Source organism: Ornithorhynchus anatinus, chromosome X1, assembly GCF_004115215.2.
Source record: "Ornithorhynchus anatinus isolate Pmale09 chromosome X1, mOrnAna1.pri.v4, whole genome shotgun sequence".
In the NCBI taxonomy this organism is placed as follows: Eukaryota; Metazoa; Chordata; class Mammalia; order Monotremata; family Ornithorhynchidae; genus Ornithorhynchus; species Ornithorhynchus anatinus.
In genome coordinates, this window is record NC_041749.1 from 78,166,060 (window position 1) to 78,183,315 (window position 17,256).

General features: G+C 44.2%; 1 protein-coding gene across 2 annotated transcripts in view; it reads right to left on the minus strand.

Annotated features, from left to right (window-relative positions):
* Positions 1–17,256, minus strand: part of FBLN2 (fibulin 2) — a 220,039-nt gene that overhangs the window by 157,636 nt on the left and 45,147 nt on the right. For both annotated transcript variants that reach the window (XM_029050874.2, XM_029050875.2), the window contains exon 2: positions 13,087–14,621. In XM_029050874.2, the coding sequence (XP_028906707.1) occupies positions 13,087–14,503 (1,417 nt within the window). In that variant the 5' untranslated portion in view covers positions 14,504–14,621. The remainder of the gene's footprint in view (positions 1–13,086; positions 14,622–17,256) is intronic.

The following is a 17,256-nucleotide window of genomic DNA, read 5'->3' on the forward strand; positions in this document are numbered from 1 at the left end:
CCAATCGTACTTGAGCTGAATTAAAATTAAGGCTCAGAGATCTAACGCAATCGAACAGCAGTTGGAGTATGGTCAGAGGCTCTTTGGTGGGGAGTCAGGTCATTCATCTTCGTAGCTATAAACATAATAATAATAATGATAATAATAATAATGGTAACTGTTAAGTGCTTACTGTGTGTCAAGCATTGTTCTAACATTGGGGTAGATACTAGATAATCAGGTTGGAGCCAGGCCCTGTCCCATATGGGGCTCACAGTCTTAATCCCCATTTTACAGATGAGGTAACTGAAGCACAGAGAAGTTAAGCGACTTGCCCAAAGTCACCAAGCAGACAAGTGGGAGAGCTGGGATAAGAACACAGGTCCTCTGACTCCCAGGCCCATGCTCTATCCACTAGGCCATGATGCTTCTATGGTAAGGCAGCAGTAGGGTTTATTGACAGGCTAGGTAACTGATCCAGCGCTTAGAACAGTGCTTTGCACATAGTAGGTGCAAAGATGGGAGATCAGAAAGGTGGCTGATGAAATAATCCTGTCGGGATACAATGAGAGACTGTAGCAACAAGGTTGGAGAGGAAGGGGCGGATCTTGGCGATGTTGTGAAGATGAGACCGTCAGGTTTTGGTAACGGATTGGATGTGTGGGGTGAAAGAGAGCAGCGTCAAGGATGACACCAAGGTTGTGGGCTTGTGAGATGGGAAGGATGGTAATGCCATCCATAGGGATGGGAAAGTCAGGGAGAGGACAGGGTTTGAGAGTGAAGATAAGGAGCTCATTCTTGGACATGTTGAGTTTTAGGTGGCGGGCGGACATCCAGGTGGAGATGTCCTAAAGGCAGGAGGAGATACGAGTCTGGAAGGAGGGAGAGAGAACAGAGGAGGAGATGTAGATTTGGGTGTTATCTGCCTAGAGATGATAGTTGAAGCCGTGGGAATGAATGAGTTCACCAAGGGAGTGAGTATAGATGGAGAACAGAAGGGGACCTAGAACTGACCCTTGAGGAACCCCTACAGTTAGGGGATAGGAAGGGGGGAGGGGCTCATAAAGGAGACTGAGAATGAATGGCCAGAGATATAAGAGGAGAACCAGGAGAGGACGGAGTCCGTGAAGCCAAGGTTGGATAATATGTTGAGGAGAAGGGGATGGTCTACAGTGTCAAAGGCAGCTGAGAGGTCTAGGAAGATTAGGATAGAGTAGCAGCCATTGGATTTGGCAAGGAGGAGGTCATTGGTGTCCTTTGAGAGGGCAGTTTCGGTGGAGTGGAGGGAATGGAAGCCAGACTGGAGGGGGTCCAGGAGAGAGTTGGAGTTGAGGAATTTGAGGTTGTGAGTATAGGTGACTTGTTCTAGAAGTTTGGAAAGGAAGGGTAGGAGGGAGATAGGGTGATAACTGGAAGGGGCAGTGGGGTCAAGAAAGAATAGGATGGGGGAGACATGAGCATGTTTGAAGGCAGAGGGGAAGAAGCCATTGGAGAATGAGTGGTTAAAGATGGAAGTTAAGGAGGAGAGGAGGGAAGGGGTGAGGGTTTTTATAAGATGAGTGGGAATGGGGTCCGAAGCACAGGCGGAGGGGGTGGCACTTGAGAGGAGGGAGGAGTCTCCTCTGAAGATACTGCTGGGAAGGATGGGAAAGTAGAGGAGAGGGTTGAGAGCAGGGGGGATGGAGAAGGGGGAAGGGGTGACTTTGGGGATCTCAGACCTGATGGTGTTAATTATCCTAATGAAGTAGGTGGCTAGATCGTTAGGGGTGAGCGATGGAGGAGGGAGAGGAACAGGGGGCCTGAGGAAGGAGTTAAATGTCCGGAACAGTTGGCAGGGGTTATGGGCATGGGTGTCAATGAGGGAAAAAAAATAGTTTTGCCTGGCAGAGGAGAGGGCAGAGTTAAGGCAGGAAAGGAAATATTTAAAGTGAACAAGGTTGGCTTGGTGTTTAGACTTTCGCCAGCAGTGTTCAGCAGCTCGAGCATAAGAGCGAAGGAGGCAGACAGTGGCACTGATCCAGGGCTGTGGGCTAATGGTGCGAGAGCGACGAAAGGAAATGGGAGCGAGCGAGTTGAACTGAGTAGAGAGGGTGGAGTTGAGAGTAGTTATCTGGTCATCAAGAGTGGTGGTGGTGGTGGTATTTGTTAAGCGCTTACTATGTGCAGAGCACTGTTCTAAGCGCTGGGGTAGACACAGGGGAATCAGGTTGTCCTACGTGGGGCTCACAGTCTTCATCCCCATTTTACAGATGAGGTAACTGAGGCACAGAGAAGTGAAGTGACTTGCCCAAGGTCATACAGCAGACAAGTGGCAGATCTGGGATTCGAACTCATGACCTCTGACTCCAAAGCCCGTGCTCTTTCCACTGAGCCACGCTGCTTCTCTTAAGAGTGGGTAGAGAGGATAGGGAGGCAAGGTGGGGTGTGATGCACTGAGAGAGATGGATAGAGTCGAGAGAGAGTGGAGGTCTCTGTTGGGGAGTAATACAGATTTACAGGGGGGAGGAGTGTGAGAGAGGAGAAAGGTGAGAAGATTATGGTCAGAGAGAGGGATTTCAGAGTTGGTGAGGGTGGAGATAGTGCAGCAGTAAGAGATGATGAGATCAAAGGTGTGACCAAGTTGGTGAGTGGGTGAGGTGGGGTGGAGCAGGAGGTTGGCGGTCAAGGAGTGATAGAAGGCAGGCAGCAGAGGAGTCACCGGGTACATCCATGTGGATGTTCAAGTCTCCAAGGATCAGAGTAGGCATGGAAAGAGAGAGAAGGAAGGTGAGAAAGGGGCCAAGGTGGTTAAAGAAGTTGGAGGTGGTGCTTGGCCCATAAGAAGTGCTTAATAAGTACCTTAATCATTATTATTAAATAAAATAAGGCCTGAAACCAAAACCCAAATGTTAGGATAAAGAGGGAAATGAAGGGTTAAAGTTTTTTTTTTTAATCACCCACCTAAACCTAGACTTATTAAGCGAGAAAGGATTAGTTTCACTGCCTTCATCGGTATGCAGCCAACAGCCGTATTGTTACATTCTGAACCCCCTCTACTTGGCTAGCACGAGTTCCTTGGAAGAACTTTTTTCCTGGCAGGGTTGTCTGCTGACTCTGTAACTTCATGGTAAATGTCAAGCAGTGGTAGAGAAATTAAACCAAAACAACTTAGAGATGGGTAGACACACATTGCTAAATTCTAAACCAAACTAATCAAATGCATTAGAAATTGGTGGAAATCTTTCAGTCATCCTTTTTCAACATAGTGGATTTTTCTCCCCATTTCCTGAGCCACTGCCTCACTTCTCTCTCTCTCTCTGCCCCCAGGCACCTAACACCTTAACATTCCATCTACAGGTGACCCTTATCTGTGCCACCATCTCAAACACAAGATGTATAATCATTGACTTGCCCCATGACCCAGGACCAAAGTTATGAGACAAGGTGTGCAGCTGGTGACTAAGATTTAAGGACAGCTGAAGATACATTTCGGGAAACTCACAGTCCAAAAAGTTTTCAAAGAAGTGAAAATACAGCTCCAATTTCCAACTTTGCTCTCTTCCTGGAACACACCCCCATTTATACTTGTACATCTTTTATAAGGAAACTTTTGGTGCAATGGAAAAGTATAAGAGGAAGAGAATGTTCTGAGCAGGAAAGCGGCTTGAGCCTAAAGGTAAATTGGAGTGCGTAATGTGAATGAAAGAGGGTCTAAAAATGTACTTAGAAAACGTAAAGATTCAAAGCTTAAATATTTTCTTCTTTTTTCTATCTAAGGAAACCTAGCTAGGAGTATTCCCAAGGATCAAGACACTGGAGTTAGAATCCCAGAGTTCAATTTAGTCACTGTCCAAGAGGTCTGACAGCATGATTTTCAATTTAGCTGCCGGATCTAGGACACCCAAATTGACCCCATTGGGGAAAAAAGTGAGGTCAGGGTGGTACAATACTTTGCTCCTCAGTTTAAATACCAAGTATGATTACCTTAAATTCAGAATCAATCTGATATAGAAATTGACTTTTCAATTTTTTAATTTTTTTTTTGGTAAAAAGGACCATGCTCCTGGGATTGCAAAATGATGTCCCCTCTGGGGTCAAGGAATGAGGGGATGGTCTGATGGGGCAGGAAGGGAGTGTTGCAGGTGGAACTGTAAATCCCCACCACTGCCACCACCTTCAGGGCATCAGTATTCTAAAAGAAACTCCAAGTGGAGGGAGGGAGGCATATGAGCCAAGGGCCAGGAAATGTCAACCTGCCCTTTCTCCTCCCTCACCAATGTTAAGAACCTTCCTTGCTGGGTTGGAGTGAAGCAAGAATAAAGGACACGAGAATAAAGGGAATAAAATCAGGACCTGGAAATGGGCTGTGGACATAGATCCACATGGTCCCAAACCAATTATAGTCTGTTCCCAGAGAGTGGCACCCAGAACTCCAGCAATATATTCAGCACTCCAGATGAATGCTCCTCAAAGAGCAGGGTGTACATTATTAAAATGCCAGTGCACATTTCATGATCCTCTGATGGAATTTTCCTTTAGGATCCATTTTCTTCTTAAGTTATAAAAGCCCTTATTTTCTCCCTAAATGCTTATCTCCACAAACCCTGAAGCATCCTAAGAAGGCCCCAGAGTAGGTTATCACATCAATATCCCTTACTTTTTAATTAATGACTACAATTGTCCACATCAGCCTATTCTTATTCAAATCATACATGGTTTTGTCCATTTTAATTTATATTCTTGCTGACTTGATAGGTCTAAGAATGAAAGAAATCAGAAACTCTCCACTAGAGTGTAGCCTGCTTGTGTGCAGGGAATATGTCTTGTGCTTCTTTTTTGTACATCCCAAGCAACTAGTACAATATATTGCATTCAGTAGGCATTCAAATACTACCACAATCACTGTTATTACTTTCCACCCTCTACCATAGTTGCTCCCAATGTACTGAGTATGAAAATCCAGTCTTTTTAAGACCTTAGCTAAGGTTCTAGTCAGCAGAGTTTGTTATGTTCTATGTTGTACCATTCCACCACATCTTGAGAGCCTGTTCCTTCTTTGTACCCACATACAAAAAGCGTGTTCCTTCAAATTGCCATTTATCAAAGTTTAATGAGTAATCCCCTGAACTGTTCAGGCAACAGACTGTCAGTTCATGAATGTTGAATTGTCATATGTAAAAGAAACTAGTCCATCTCCTAAACTAGAGTTTGGCTCGCTCAATCACCATCCTGGAGAAAGAGGGCTTGCCTGTGATATTGCTGAGGAAGCTTCCTCAAGTGACAGGTCCCCCCAGGAGGTGCCACAAACCACCACAGTGGAGAAATCCTCTTCCCCACAAGAGCAACAGTGCTTGAAGGAGTGCCTACATAAAATTTACAAGCTTTCTATTTACTGTGCTTGCAAAGGAGGAAAGGGGGATGAGAGGGTGGGAGAAAGAGGGAGAGGAGTAATCTGGCCAAGCAGCATTTCTCTGAATTTTTAATAGTAAATTAATAATTTCTATGCTTCCAGGCCCCAGAAGCACTTCAACATCACTCCTATGACCAAACTTCCTCCATCTTTCCTGTTCGAATACGTCAAAATTTCAGGCCTGTTAGTGCTAGAAGCCTCCAGCTGGCCATCCAAGAAACTATTACCAGACTGTGGTGCTTTTTTCTCTGATTCTTCCCCAAGAATGTGTGCAATGGTCTACTTGGTTTTCTTAAATTGGTAGATGGAGTTATATACTGAACATATAGCATTCTCTTCTAACAGGAATTATTCAGAAACCTGGTACTCTTGGGCTTCACCCAGACCCTTCCAAGAGTTGGAAGAGGTACCAATGGCCCACTGACCAAGAGTAAAGGAAAAAAGTCAAACTGTAGAGTTCTGCATCAAATGAACAGAAGTCATAGCAGACCTCTGATCGGCACAAAGATGGAATCACATCATCAATGGTATTTATTGAGCACTTACTGTGGGCAGGGAACTGTACCAACAGTTTGGGAGAGTATAATTTAACAACATTGGTAGACATGCCCACAAGGAACTTGCAATCTAGAAGGGGAGACAAACATTAATGTAAATAATTTATAAGATATAATTCACATATAGGTACATAAGTGCTGCAGGGTGGAGGGTGGGTCAAATATCAAATGCACAAAGGTCACAGATCCCAGTGCACAGATGATGCCAAAGGGAGATGGAGTAGGGGAAAAGAGGGCTTAATCAGGGAAGGCAACCTGGAGGAGATGTTATCTTAGTTGTTCCTCACATGAAAAACAACTGAGTTACCAAGTCCAGCACTCCCATCCTCATTGGCCAAGACTCTGGTGTTTCCATCCTGGGCTCTAAAGGTTCTGTGGTAATCCCCAAATTCTACTGAATAAGAATGGGCACATGAAAGGATGTTCCAAAGCTGCAAGTCTAACCAGAAGCATCTGGGAAACCAATCACCCAGCCGAAATGAGTTGCCAGGAACCAACAAATGGAAAAAGCTGAAAAAGTATAAATTCTGTCTATCTGATGGAGACGCAGAGCCATCACAGCTCAGTGCTTCAGTCCTGGACCTTTGCTTATAGCAAAAGTATTTCTCAGAAACTGCTAGGCAAAAATTGGGGGATATTAGATAATATATCCTTAACTATTAGGCAGGATGTCAAGAAGGGCAGCCATTATTTTGTTCCTTCAAACACATCATTGCCACTTCCAGAAATAGAATAGTGGGATGACCCAGTATGGAGTTTCTTAGCTTCTTATGTTTTTAAGCAACAATTACCAGGATAAAATAAAAGCTCTGATACCAAGAGAGCTTGGCATGCCAGGTTTTCAGGCACTAGCCGAAAGACTTGTTTGGAAAGTTGACTCTACCCTAATGATTTACTAGCCTTATGTAAACTTTGCCTAGTGACCACGCAAAGGATTTAGCAGCTCATGGTTATGTTTTGTTTTTAAAACCTCATTGTTCTCTATGAGAAATATAGCTGGTGGTAAAATGAATGAAATCAGCATTCTTGTTTTTGGCATAAGCTCCTGGGGATGTAGGCAAGCAGATTGTAGGCAAGCAGATCTTTACCAGACTGATTTTGCCATCCAAAAATGACACAATTTCAAAATAATGACAATGACACAGTAAAATGGTTTCAATAATGGGAGCCTTCTGCACCACTGCCAAATTCAAGTGGACTGGTTTTAGGGGAAATAGTAGATGTGCCAAGAATGCACAATACCATTTCCCTCTGGGTGGGCTAGGGACTCTGACTTTTAATAATAAAAGTCCCAAAAGGGTTGAACTACTCCCAAAGGACTGACTACCTGTATATCCCCTAGCAAACTTGAGGAAATCCCAAAAGTAGCATCTTTGGGCTGCAGAGTTCAGTTCTGTGAGATCTAACCCAGATCTAATAGTCAAGCTCTCAGTAAATAATGCAAAATTCACCTCTTCACATAGACTAACCAGCAGATTAAGAAATTTCTATTACCTCCAGTCCTGCTAAGACAACTAGTTTTAAAGGGTGGAGAAAGAATGTGGTGAGAAAAGACATTTGGGAGTAATTCATAAATGCCCAGAATTCTGGCCAAAGGTTGCAAAGAGACATATTAAAGAGGGTGGTTCATTTATTGGCAGGCACCATTCCAAATACCACAGAGCAGGATAATTTCTCAATCAGTTGCTCCTATTATATTTTTTTTAGACCATCTGTGCATGATGGGGCAAAATAATACAAACCAATCCACTTAGGAGTTTCTGCATTAAACATTTTTCTTTTTATCTACACTACAAACACTGCTACTACTTTTTTTAAATGCTTGGCTAAAGGAATTGCAAATCCACACTATTGGGTGTGCTTTTCCTAAAATGGACATATTTCCTTTTAATATGGATTCAGGCATAAAACAGGACATTGCCTTGAAAATATGACTGAATACTCCATACATTTGAAATGGGGCCATGAATCTAGATAGAGATGTGCTCAGCAACCTCTGATTGCTCAGAGAATCTGTAAATTTTCCAATCCAGTCATCAAACCATTTGAAACATCCAGATGCTATTTTGTATCTGTTTCCAGGAGGAAAATGGGGATAATTCTGAAAACGCTGTCATAAAGATCAATAGAGTGTGTGTGTGTGTGTGTGTGTGTGTGTGTGTGTGTGTGTGTGAGAGAGAGAGAGAGAGAGAGAGAGAGAGAAAGAGAGAGAGAGAGATTCATGGGGAGAGGAAAAGGGGTCATTGTGTATGTGTGGGTAGAGGGGTGAGGTGCGGGGGGGGGGGGGAGGGGTGGCAAACTTACTGACCCTGGGAGCCACATAACCAGTTTGAGGGCTGCAAGACACGAGTGCCTGAGGGAGGTAATAGGTGCAGCATCATTTTGACCCTTGCACACAACCTCTCTCTTTTCAGTCATCACCCCTCAAGTTCAATAGCATTTTATCACTAATAACCCACCACACTGGTCAAGCTAGTTTCAGTGTAGGGAGTGTGGGTGTGTGATTCAGGCTTGAAGCCATCAGCTGGCAGTCAGAATAGTCCCAAATGGCTTAGAAGCCATGGTTGAATATCCCTAGTGTAGCTAGCATCCCAACTAATCTGGGTCTTTACCAAAATACATGGGTAACTGGTATAATATATATATATATGGAGAGAGAGAGAGAGAGAGAGAGAAAGAGAGAGAGAGAGAGAGCTATCATTCCTTTATCCTGTTATAATTTTCTATCACTTTTATTCACAACTGTGCATTGATGATAGGATTTTCGTCAGCCGATATCACAGTATGCTTTAACTTCATCATTCCCAAAAATGAATGAGAAAGCAGGAAAGAAAATAACGCAGCAAAAATGAAATGGTCCCTCATGGCAAGTACACTTGCTCTATAATTTTATTATATCCCCTTCAATTTTTTTAAGCCTGTCAGCAACTCAGGTTTTAAAAACTTTTTTCTAGGAGAATAATCACACCAATGATCACGCAAAGTCAGATTTTCTTTCCCCATGGGGTTCGCTTTCTTCCACACATCACTGTAATTTCAACAGAAAGTATGAGGCAGGAGCTTCAGTGGGCATAGACATTTAAATTATTGGGCCTGTCTAGAGTTGGGAAAGAATGAGAATGCCACAACCAATGCCTTTATCCAAAAGGATATCTTATTCCTGTCACTGCCATAGTCATTCTATGTCTCGGCTTAGCTGACAGCATTGCCTAGTCATGACGACTGTAAGGCTTAGTACTGAACCCAACAAGTATTTGTTTCCATCCTTACTCCCACAAAAAGAAATGCAATTCTCTTTCATCCTCTGGCTGAAGCTATTACGGTCTTTTCATACTAATTCAAGAGTCCTCCAAAAGAAAATGGACATGTGCATTTTATTATGTAGAACATATGAATATACTCATCAGACACAACCCAATCCCAATTAAAGCAACAATAGTTCCTGAGCAATTGCCTTACTCCTAACCATGTCGGGCGACTTTCTTTATGCTGAAATCCTTCCAGAGGTTTTTGTAGAAAGCCCGTAAACTTTGTTATAATAATTGGCCATCAAGGAGTAACACGAAACGGAAACATTGTGCTTTCTGGGACCAATGGAGGCTCAAGCCACCCTGCTGCTGGGTATGGTCAATCACTCAATCAATGGTATTTATTGAGGGCTTACTTTAAGTAGAGCACTGTACTAGAGTGCTTAGTACAGTGCTCTGCACACAGTAAACACTCAATACGATTGAGTACCAAGCACTTGGGAGAGTAGAGTACAATAAAGGTGATAAACACACTCCCTACCTGCAAGGAGCTTACAGTTTAGAGGGGAGCTTATATTGCCTACAGCCTTAGGATCTTCATTCAACCTGGTACTACAATGAAGACTGCTGCAATTCCATACAAAAAACAGTTCCTCCTGTGGTTCTTTCCTTTCTGCGTCAATGCAATTACTTCAGTTAGACATCTTAGGCTTGAATGGGACCATCATTTTTGCTGCATTACTAGAAATATTTTTGGTTTCTGAAGCAAGCACCAGCTGCCCTTTGCATGCCCACAAAGAGAAGAAATGCTCTTTATTATGTTTTTGTAACAAATGGAATAAGCAGAGCCCTGCAGGAAAACTGATGGTTTTTCCACATTTCTTCTCAGTCCAGGGTTTGGAGGGGAACAGAAGCAAATCTGTCAAAGGCCACATTCCCCTGCAGCTGAAGTGTCTTCTCCTGGTATGTATGATGTGCTTGCTATATGCCAAAGCACTATGTTCTTCCCAAAGACAGCACCTAGGGAGCTGGGTTTGGGAAGGGGTAGGCTGCATTGCAGGTCCCTGACCCTGAACTTATGAAAAACACAGAAGGGCATTGGATTGACCACTGGATTACAAATATCAGACTCCCAGAATTCAAAGGGGCCTTGTTAGAGCCATCTAAACCACTCCACAGGAAGGTGTCCAACATCTCAAACAGATGAGACTCTACCTTATTCTTAATGACTGCCATATTTCCTTTTGCTCACTAGGCCAGGCTTCATACACAACTGCTCAATAGCACTCAATTGTAATCTGAATAGATGGTAATCTCCATCCACAGTTTTTTTCTTACAGCTCTGCCACAATGGCCACTAAGAAAATACGTTGGGTGAGCAAGACAAAATAATGAAATATCCACGAGATTGGTTGCAAGATGAAGACAAAACGGGAATCCAGATGCTTATTTAAAATTCAGGATTTATGGAAAAGAGATTAGGAATTCACAAGACCCCATGTTTGAAGAAAATAACATCATTCCACATTCATCATTTTATATAAGTAGATAAAGAGATGGAGCCCAATTCTTCTCCATGCCTAATTCCCTCTAAATGGACTAGTGAGAGTCTTGCAAAGCCTTGAATAGCCCCCAGTTGACCTAAAAGACTGAGCAGGGCTTTGCAAATGGTAGGCGCCCAATAAATCCCTCATGATTATAATCATCATAAATATACTTTCCTAAGCAATTCAGTGACTCTCCAGGAGGGAACATTGGGGAGAACTTTGCCAATTGGATTCACAATGTAACAAATACTAAAGTTAGAATTTAGGGGTTTGTAAAACAGATTTTAATACTCTATTACACAGCCTATCCTTAAACCATTAAATTATAGTGTGTAAGGGAGACAGGAGAAAGAGACTCACACAAATAGTATTTTTTTTTAATGGCAGGCTAAGGGTAAGCCTTTTTTATGGTATTTGTTAAGCGTTTACTATGTGTCCAACACTGTTCTAAGCACTGGGGTAGATGCAAGTTAGATTGGACAAAGTCCCTGTCCCACAGGGGACTCACAGTCTAGGAGGGAGAACAGGAGAACAGAGGTCCAGAGATGTTAAGTGACTTGCCCAAGGTCACCCAGCAAGCAATTGGCAGAATCAGGATTAGAACCCAGGTCATATGATTCCCAGGCCCATGCTTTTTCCACTAGGCCATGCTGCATCTCATTTTGCCCCTTAGCACATGGACTAGAGCCTCTGTGTCACACGTATTCTTGGATCAAGGCAGGATCTAAGTTGAAAAGGGGTAGTAGGTCAGCCCCGGCTACCAATATAGAGTTAACATAAGGAGAAAATCATAGCCCAACCTAATCAATGTCCTTTGCTTGCATACATTCCTCCAAATGGGAGATATGACAACCAGATGTCCTGCATTAAGTAGAATGGTCACAATGGACAGCATTTCTATCCCACCACCCATTAGCATGGTGGGACTGGGAGTTGGGTCAGAGGGAGAGTGAGGGAGAGGATGTGCCATCATTGTTCCTATTACCATACAGAATTTGAGGACTGGAAAAAATTTAAAAGAATAAAAAGGTAGCCAGGGTGGGTTTAGGGTTGAGGGTCCAGCATAACAGTGCATTTCTGTGCATTGGGAAGGGGAGTGAGGGTAGTCTCCTCAAAGCTGTAACGATGGGGATGCGAGTTTACAAGAAGGAGGGATCAATGAGGATGGGGTAGAATGGAGAGATAGTAGTAGAAGTAGTAGTAGTATTTAATAAGCACCTACTGGGTGCTAAGCACTGCTCTAAGCACTGAAAAAAAAATAGAAAAGTGAGGGGAAGATAATATCCATACATGCGTTTGCCATCTAAGAATAAAAGGGGGAAAGGTTTGAAAAATGAAATAACAAATACAAAAATCAACCTAAAAGACAAAGTTCAGAGTCCAACAGTGTCATGGTAAAGGGTACCTGGAGGGGCAGGAGGGTGCAGTTGTCCAGATCCTCAAGTCCAATCAAAAGCAAATTGCTTGAAGTTCTAAAATTTGGATAACTTGACCTTTAACCTCCCACAGCCAGGCATGCAAATGACATGTTAGGAGTGAGGGCTCCGGATATCTGGATGGGAAGGTGGCGGGGTTTCCAGGTTGTTTCACTTGGCAGTCCCGGGGCGGGGGGTGGGGGTCGTGGGGAGACTGAGGAGAGTATCACCACTGCTCAAATCCCCACGGCCCCTCATGCACAGGGCAGGGAAAAGGAGAGGTGAGTAAAGATAATGGCTAAAAATGGCTTACCTGATTGACAGCTGGCAGCAACAGTGAGATTTCCAGGGCTGTGGCCAGCAATAACTATCCAGTATGTCTCTCTAAGCCCATGAACAGAAAATGGCCCAAACTGCCAGCAGTGGCAGTGGCAGCAATCAGCAGCAAAGAGAATCGGAGCTAAGGGCCTGGATAGTCAACAGGCTAGAAATATCACTCCTAAATATTCGAGTTACACTTTAAACACTTGAAAATAAAAATAGCTTTTAAAAACCAGAACTAAATCTTGTTGGTGATTAGGTGCTTGGAACTGACAATTAAGTTTTTAATAGAGTAATACATTTCTCTGATAACAGTCCCGTGAGTGCTTACCTTCATGAATGGCAAACAACTGCACAATGGTTGGCCTACGACATTTCAAGAGAAGGGAAAGCAGACAGCAACAGAAAGCTCTTGGTTTCCCAGAATTAAATAAGCAACAGGGAATGTCTGTGAGACATGGAGGCTGAAAATACAATAAGGAAAAGGTCCTGTAGTTTGTGCAACCTGAAGGAAGGGGGGAATGCAGTGCCTCTGAGACACCAGACCCGAAAGAAAGCTTTGTTTGCTGAAGTGAATAATCGATGCATAATTGACCAACTGATCAGCTGAAAATAAGCTGAGTCTCTTACCTTCCTGGACTCTGGAAACAGAATGAATTGAGTTGGGATCTCCCTCTCCCTCTGTGTGGTAATGGAAAAGCACCTGCGGCTGCTTGGGAGGCTTTGGGGTCTGGCTCTCTTGGAGAGCAGTGGGAGGGGATGTAGTTGGACCAAACTTGACCTTAAAGAAAGCACTGTTCTCCTGGACAGGCAGCAGCATGTTTGGCTCTGTGGTGATGACTTCTTTTAAGCCCACAAGAATGCGTCCTTCTCCTTCCCCCACCTCCTTCAGGCTTGGCTTTGGATTGGGAATAGTGTTCATTTTAGGCTCAGCTGTTTCTAGGTCCCCTTGTCTCTCCTGTGGTTGCACAGCAGGTTCCACCAAGTTGCTTGGGGTTCCGGCTCCCACCGCTTCTCTGGCCTTACTCTGGGCCTCCGCAGTGAATGAGACTTTCTGGGCCACTTCCTGCTCTCCGGGGAACCCTGTGGGGATAACTTGCTCCCTGTCCTCCTCCTCGTTTTCCTCCTCTTCTTCTTCCTCCTCTTTCTCCTCTTTCACCTGTTCCTCCTCCATGGGTACGCGTCTAGCTTTAGACTGGCTGGGGGCTTTGGTTCTGAGCACAGCGGGAGGCTGCTCGGTGACGGAGATAGGCTGGGTCAAAGCAGGAGTAGTTACGCTACTGATGATATAGTCGTAGTCCTCGTTTTGCTGCTCCTGTAGCTCTAGGCTGTTGTGGTCTGGGGTGAACTGGGCGGCATGATGGGTCCTGGACTTTCTGGGTGGTTCCACCTGAGGATGGTCACCTTCAGCAGCCTCCTGGTCATAGCTGTAAGGGTCATCATAGTGCCTCTCAGGGTCACTCTCCCCATGCTCCGAAAAGTTGCCAGAAGGGTGGAGAGCAGAGGCATCGCAGTTTGGGACCTGGTAGCAAATGAGCTTCCCTCCAGAGTTGGGACAGTGGCAAACCTGGCAATCAGGCATGCTCACTGTATGCCCGGCCACATACTTCTGCCCCTGGTGCAGGCAGCCGATTCTCCCACACTGCGGACAGCTGTCGGTGGGCATGACCGCATCGATGCAGTTTGGGGGGAGTTCTGGGCACAGCATGAACTGGCAGCTGATCTTGCCCCCACCCTTGGGGCACGAGCACTCAGTGCTCCCAAAGTCCACAAAGTAGGACTGGCCCTCGGGCACCTTGCCATTCATGAAGCCCACGTTGACGCAGTCATAGTACTGATATCCCTCACATGTGCAACCATGTTGCAAGCATGAGGCACAGCACTCTCCTGGCTCCAGCACCTCCTCAATGCAGTTCTCCAGCGGCTTGCAATCGACCCCTGTGCAGTCCTTCTGGGCTTGGGAGCCACTACAAAGAAGCAGAGCCCAAGTGATGGTTGCTACAGAGAAGGAGTGGTGCCAAGGGGTTCTTCTGGGCAGTGCCATCATCTTCCTCCCCAGTGTAGGCACCCGACCAATTGCACTTCACCTCGTTCCTCCAGAAGAAATTGCAGGTTCTGGTCTGGGGCTGAAGCAATTTCCCCAAACTCTGCTTTTCTCCTCAGTCCTAGGTTTATGAAAGAAAACTCTGTTAGTGGCTCCACTCAACACACACATCCTGCCTGTTAAGCATTATAGATCCTTAGAAGTTGGGATCAAGTCCAACATCTGGAAACCTCAGTAAAAAGTTAATCATGTTGTCTCCAAAGCACTGTAGGCTCCCATTTGCTCGCTTTGGACTGCACAGAGCTAGTCCCCACGATTTTGCTCAATTCACAGTTGCCTGGCTGAATCTATTCCAAACAGTTCTCAGCTAGCAAAACAAATCCTCCATACACATTGAAGCCAGAGGGGAGTTTCCACTTATCACAATGTCTCTTTTTCCCAGTTAGGGAACTGTAGAGACCTCCTTTTCTCACTTTTGAAAAAGCAGGGTGCATCCAAATTCACCCCCTCTCTGAGGGTTGTTTTAATTGGTGAGTTTACCAGATATGGAAAGAGGAAGTTAGAATACCCCAAATTCCAGTTTGGTACCTTTAACTTTTCCATCACACAGACCACCATTAACAATTCAAAAACAATGAATTTTGAACATGTTCACTGAACAACTTGGTCGCAAGATCAAAACAAGTGGGAAACACGAGCAAGTCATTATTCTGCCTACATATTCTGAGTGTGAATTACCTGAGTGCTGCTATGGATGTTCATGCACTTGTGCCCGTTGAGATGTCCAGGAAGTCCCCATTCCATGACTATTATCCCACACACTGAGGTACCCATTACTCCACTGGCTGACTTTGCCAGCAGCATTCTGGTCACCACAACTGGCCCAATGTTTGACACTTGGGCTCTGCCATGTAGGCATGAATCTGCACTCCAGGTGACAACCTGATCCTCCCCAAACCGGGCATTATTACACATGGTACAAATCCAGGTACTATTCAGTCTCCCTGCTCTCACAATCCAGAATTAAACTTTCCTCCATGCTCACTGATGGTCCAGTGAGGCATTCGAAGTGCAAATGGCTGCTTGATTTTCCCTTAGTATAACAGCACAAATGCCTCTATCTACCTGGCATTTATAGAACAGCTTGCCTTAGCATCCAGATGCCATGGCCAATATTGTTCTCAAAGTGCTTTCTGAGAGGTCCATCATTCTACAGTTGAGGAGAAAAAAGCACAGAGTGAGTTTTGGCCAATGATTTCATGGCCATGCCTGAACTAGAGTATTGACAAGTACAGTTAAACCCAGCTCCACCACATGTCTTCCATGTGATCTTGGGCAAGTTATGTAACTTCTCTATGCCCCAGTTACCAAATCTGTAAAATGGGCATTCAGCTTGTAAGCCCTACGTGGGACAGGGACTGTGTCCAAACTGATTATCTGGTATCTACCCTTGCAGGCGGTATAGTGCCTGGTACATAATAAGTGCTTAACAAATACCATATTTTAAAAAAGTACTCTCTCCAATACTCTAAACACTTGACTACACCATCTCTCTAGTTCTACACATTGCCATTAATAACTCTTTAAAAACTACCATTCTCCTTTATAAATTACATTATCTTTGCACACAGCCCTCTAATATACAATGGTTATCATGTGGAGAACGGTTGTTCTTCTCCAAAGTGGAGTTGTTCTTCTCCAAAGTGAATGGAACAAGAGGCAATGGGCTTGAATTGCATTGCATAAGAAAGAACTTTGAGAGTAGGAATAGTTTAACACTGGAATGAGTTATGTGGGAAGTTGGTGGAAACTCCTTTTTCGGAGATCTTTAAGAACAGGAGAGATCCCTATTTTTCTGAAATGGTAAAGGTGAAATTTTCCAGGAGGCAGGGTTTACCATAAATCACCTCTACAGTTCCCTTCTAAATCTGGCTTCTAAGATAGTGTCTATCAGTAAATGTAATATATTTTTCCTAGAAATATGCACACCTCCAGAGTCCCCTGCTCCCTCTCACCCCCCACTTCATTTCTGACACCAGTGACTCAGAACAATATTTCATTTTTTGGCTGGAAAAACTACACTTTCACATAGAGCGTCCTCAAGAACAATACGCCGAGGAGAGCAGAGGAATTCTGCCAAAAGATCCATTCAAACAATTACTTCTCCCAAAGAAATTCAGTCCCCAGAAAGTTATGTCAGAGGCATTCCTGGAAGTAGGCCAGAATGTAAAAACAAATATATATGTGCCTGATTTGATTAGATATGAATGCTGTATTTTACTGTGGGAACAGTACCAGGTTAGAATCTGTACTGCTAGGCTGCACACATCACTAACCTGGTAATGACTCCAAATCACATTAGTAAGAAGGGGCAGAGCCAGGTCTGAATATAGGCCTAGGTCCTTTGATGTCAAGTAATTCAACAGAGAAAAGGAGAGGAGGGAGGAAAAGTACTCTTTCTTAAGTATGTCCTGCAGGACTGTGTGGAAGGACCTCTACCTCAGTCATTGGCTGATTAAATTCTATAGTCCTTTTTCTTCTAGAGTTCAGTCCTATTAGATTCACCAACCTCCTTGTCACCCCATTCCTTCTCTGTTCCCACTCGAATTTCACCAAGTTTCTTTCATTTTCTGAGTGCTCCATGAATTTTGGAAACTTCACTCACTCATCCCATCTTACACATTTTTGTCCCCTCTAGTTCCCCTACATTGTCTCACACCTTTAGCCTGACCAGTGCTGCCACCAACATCTCCTTA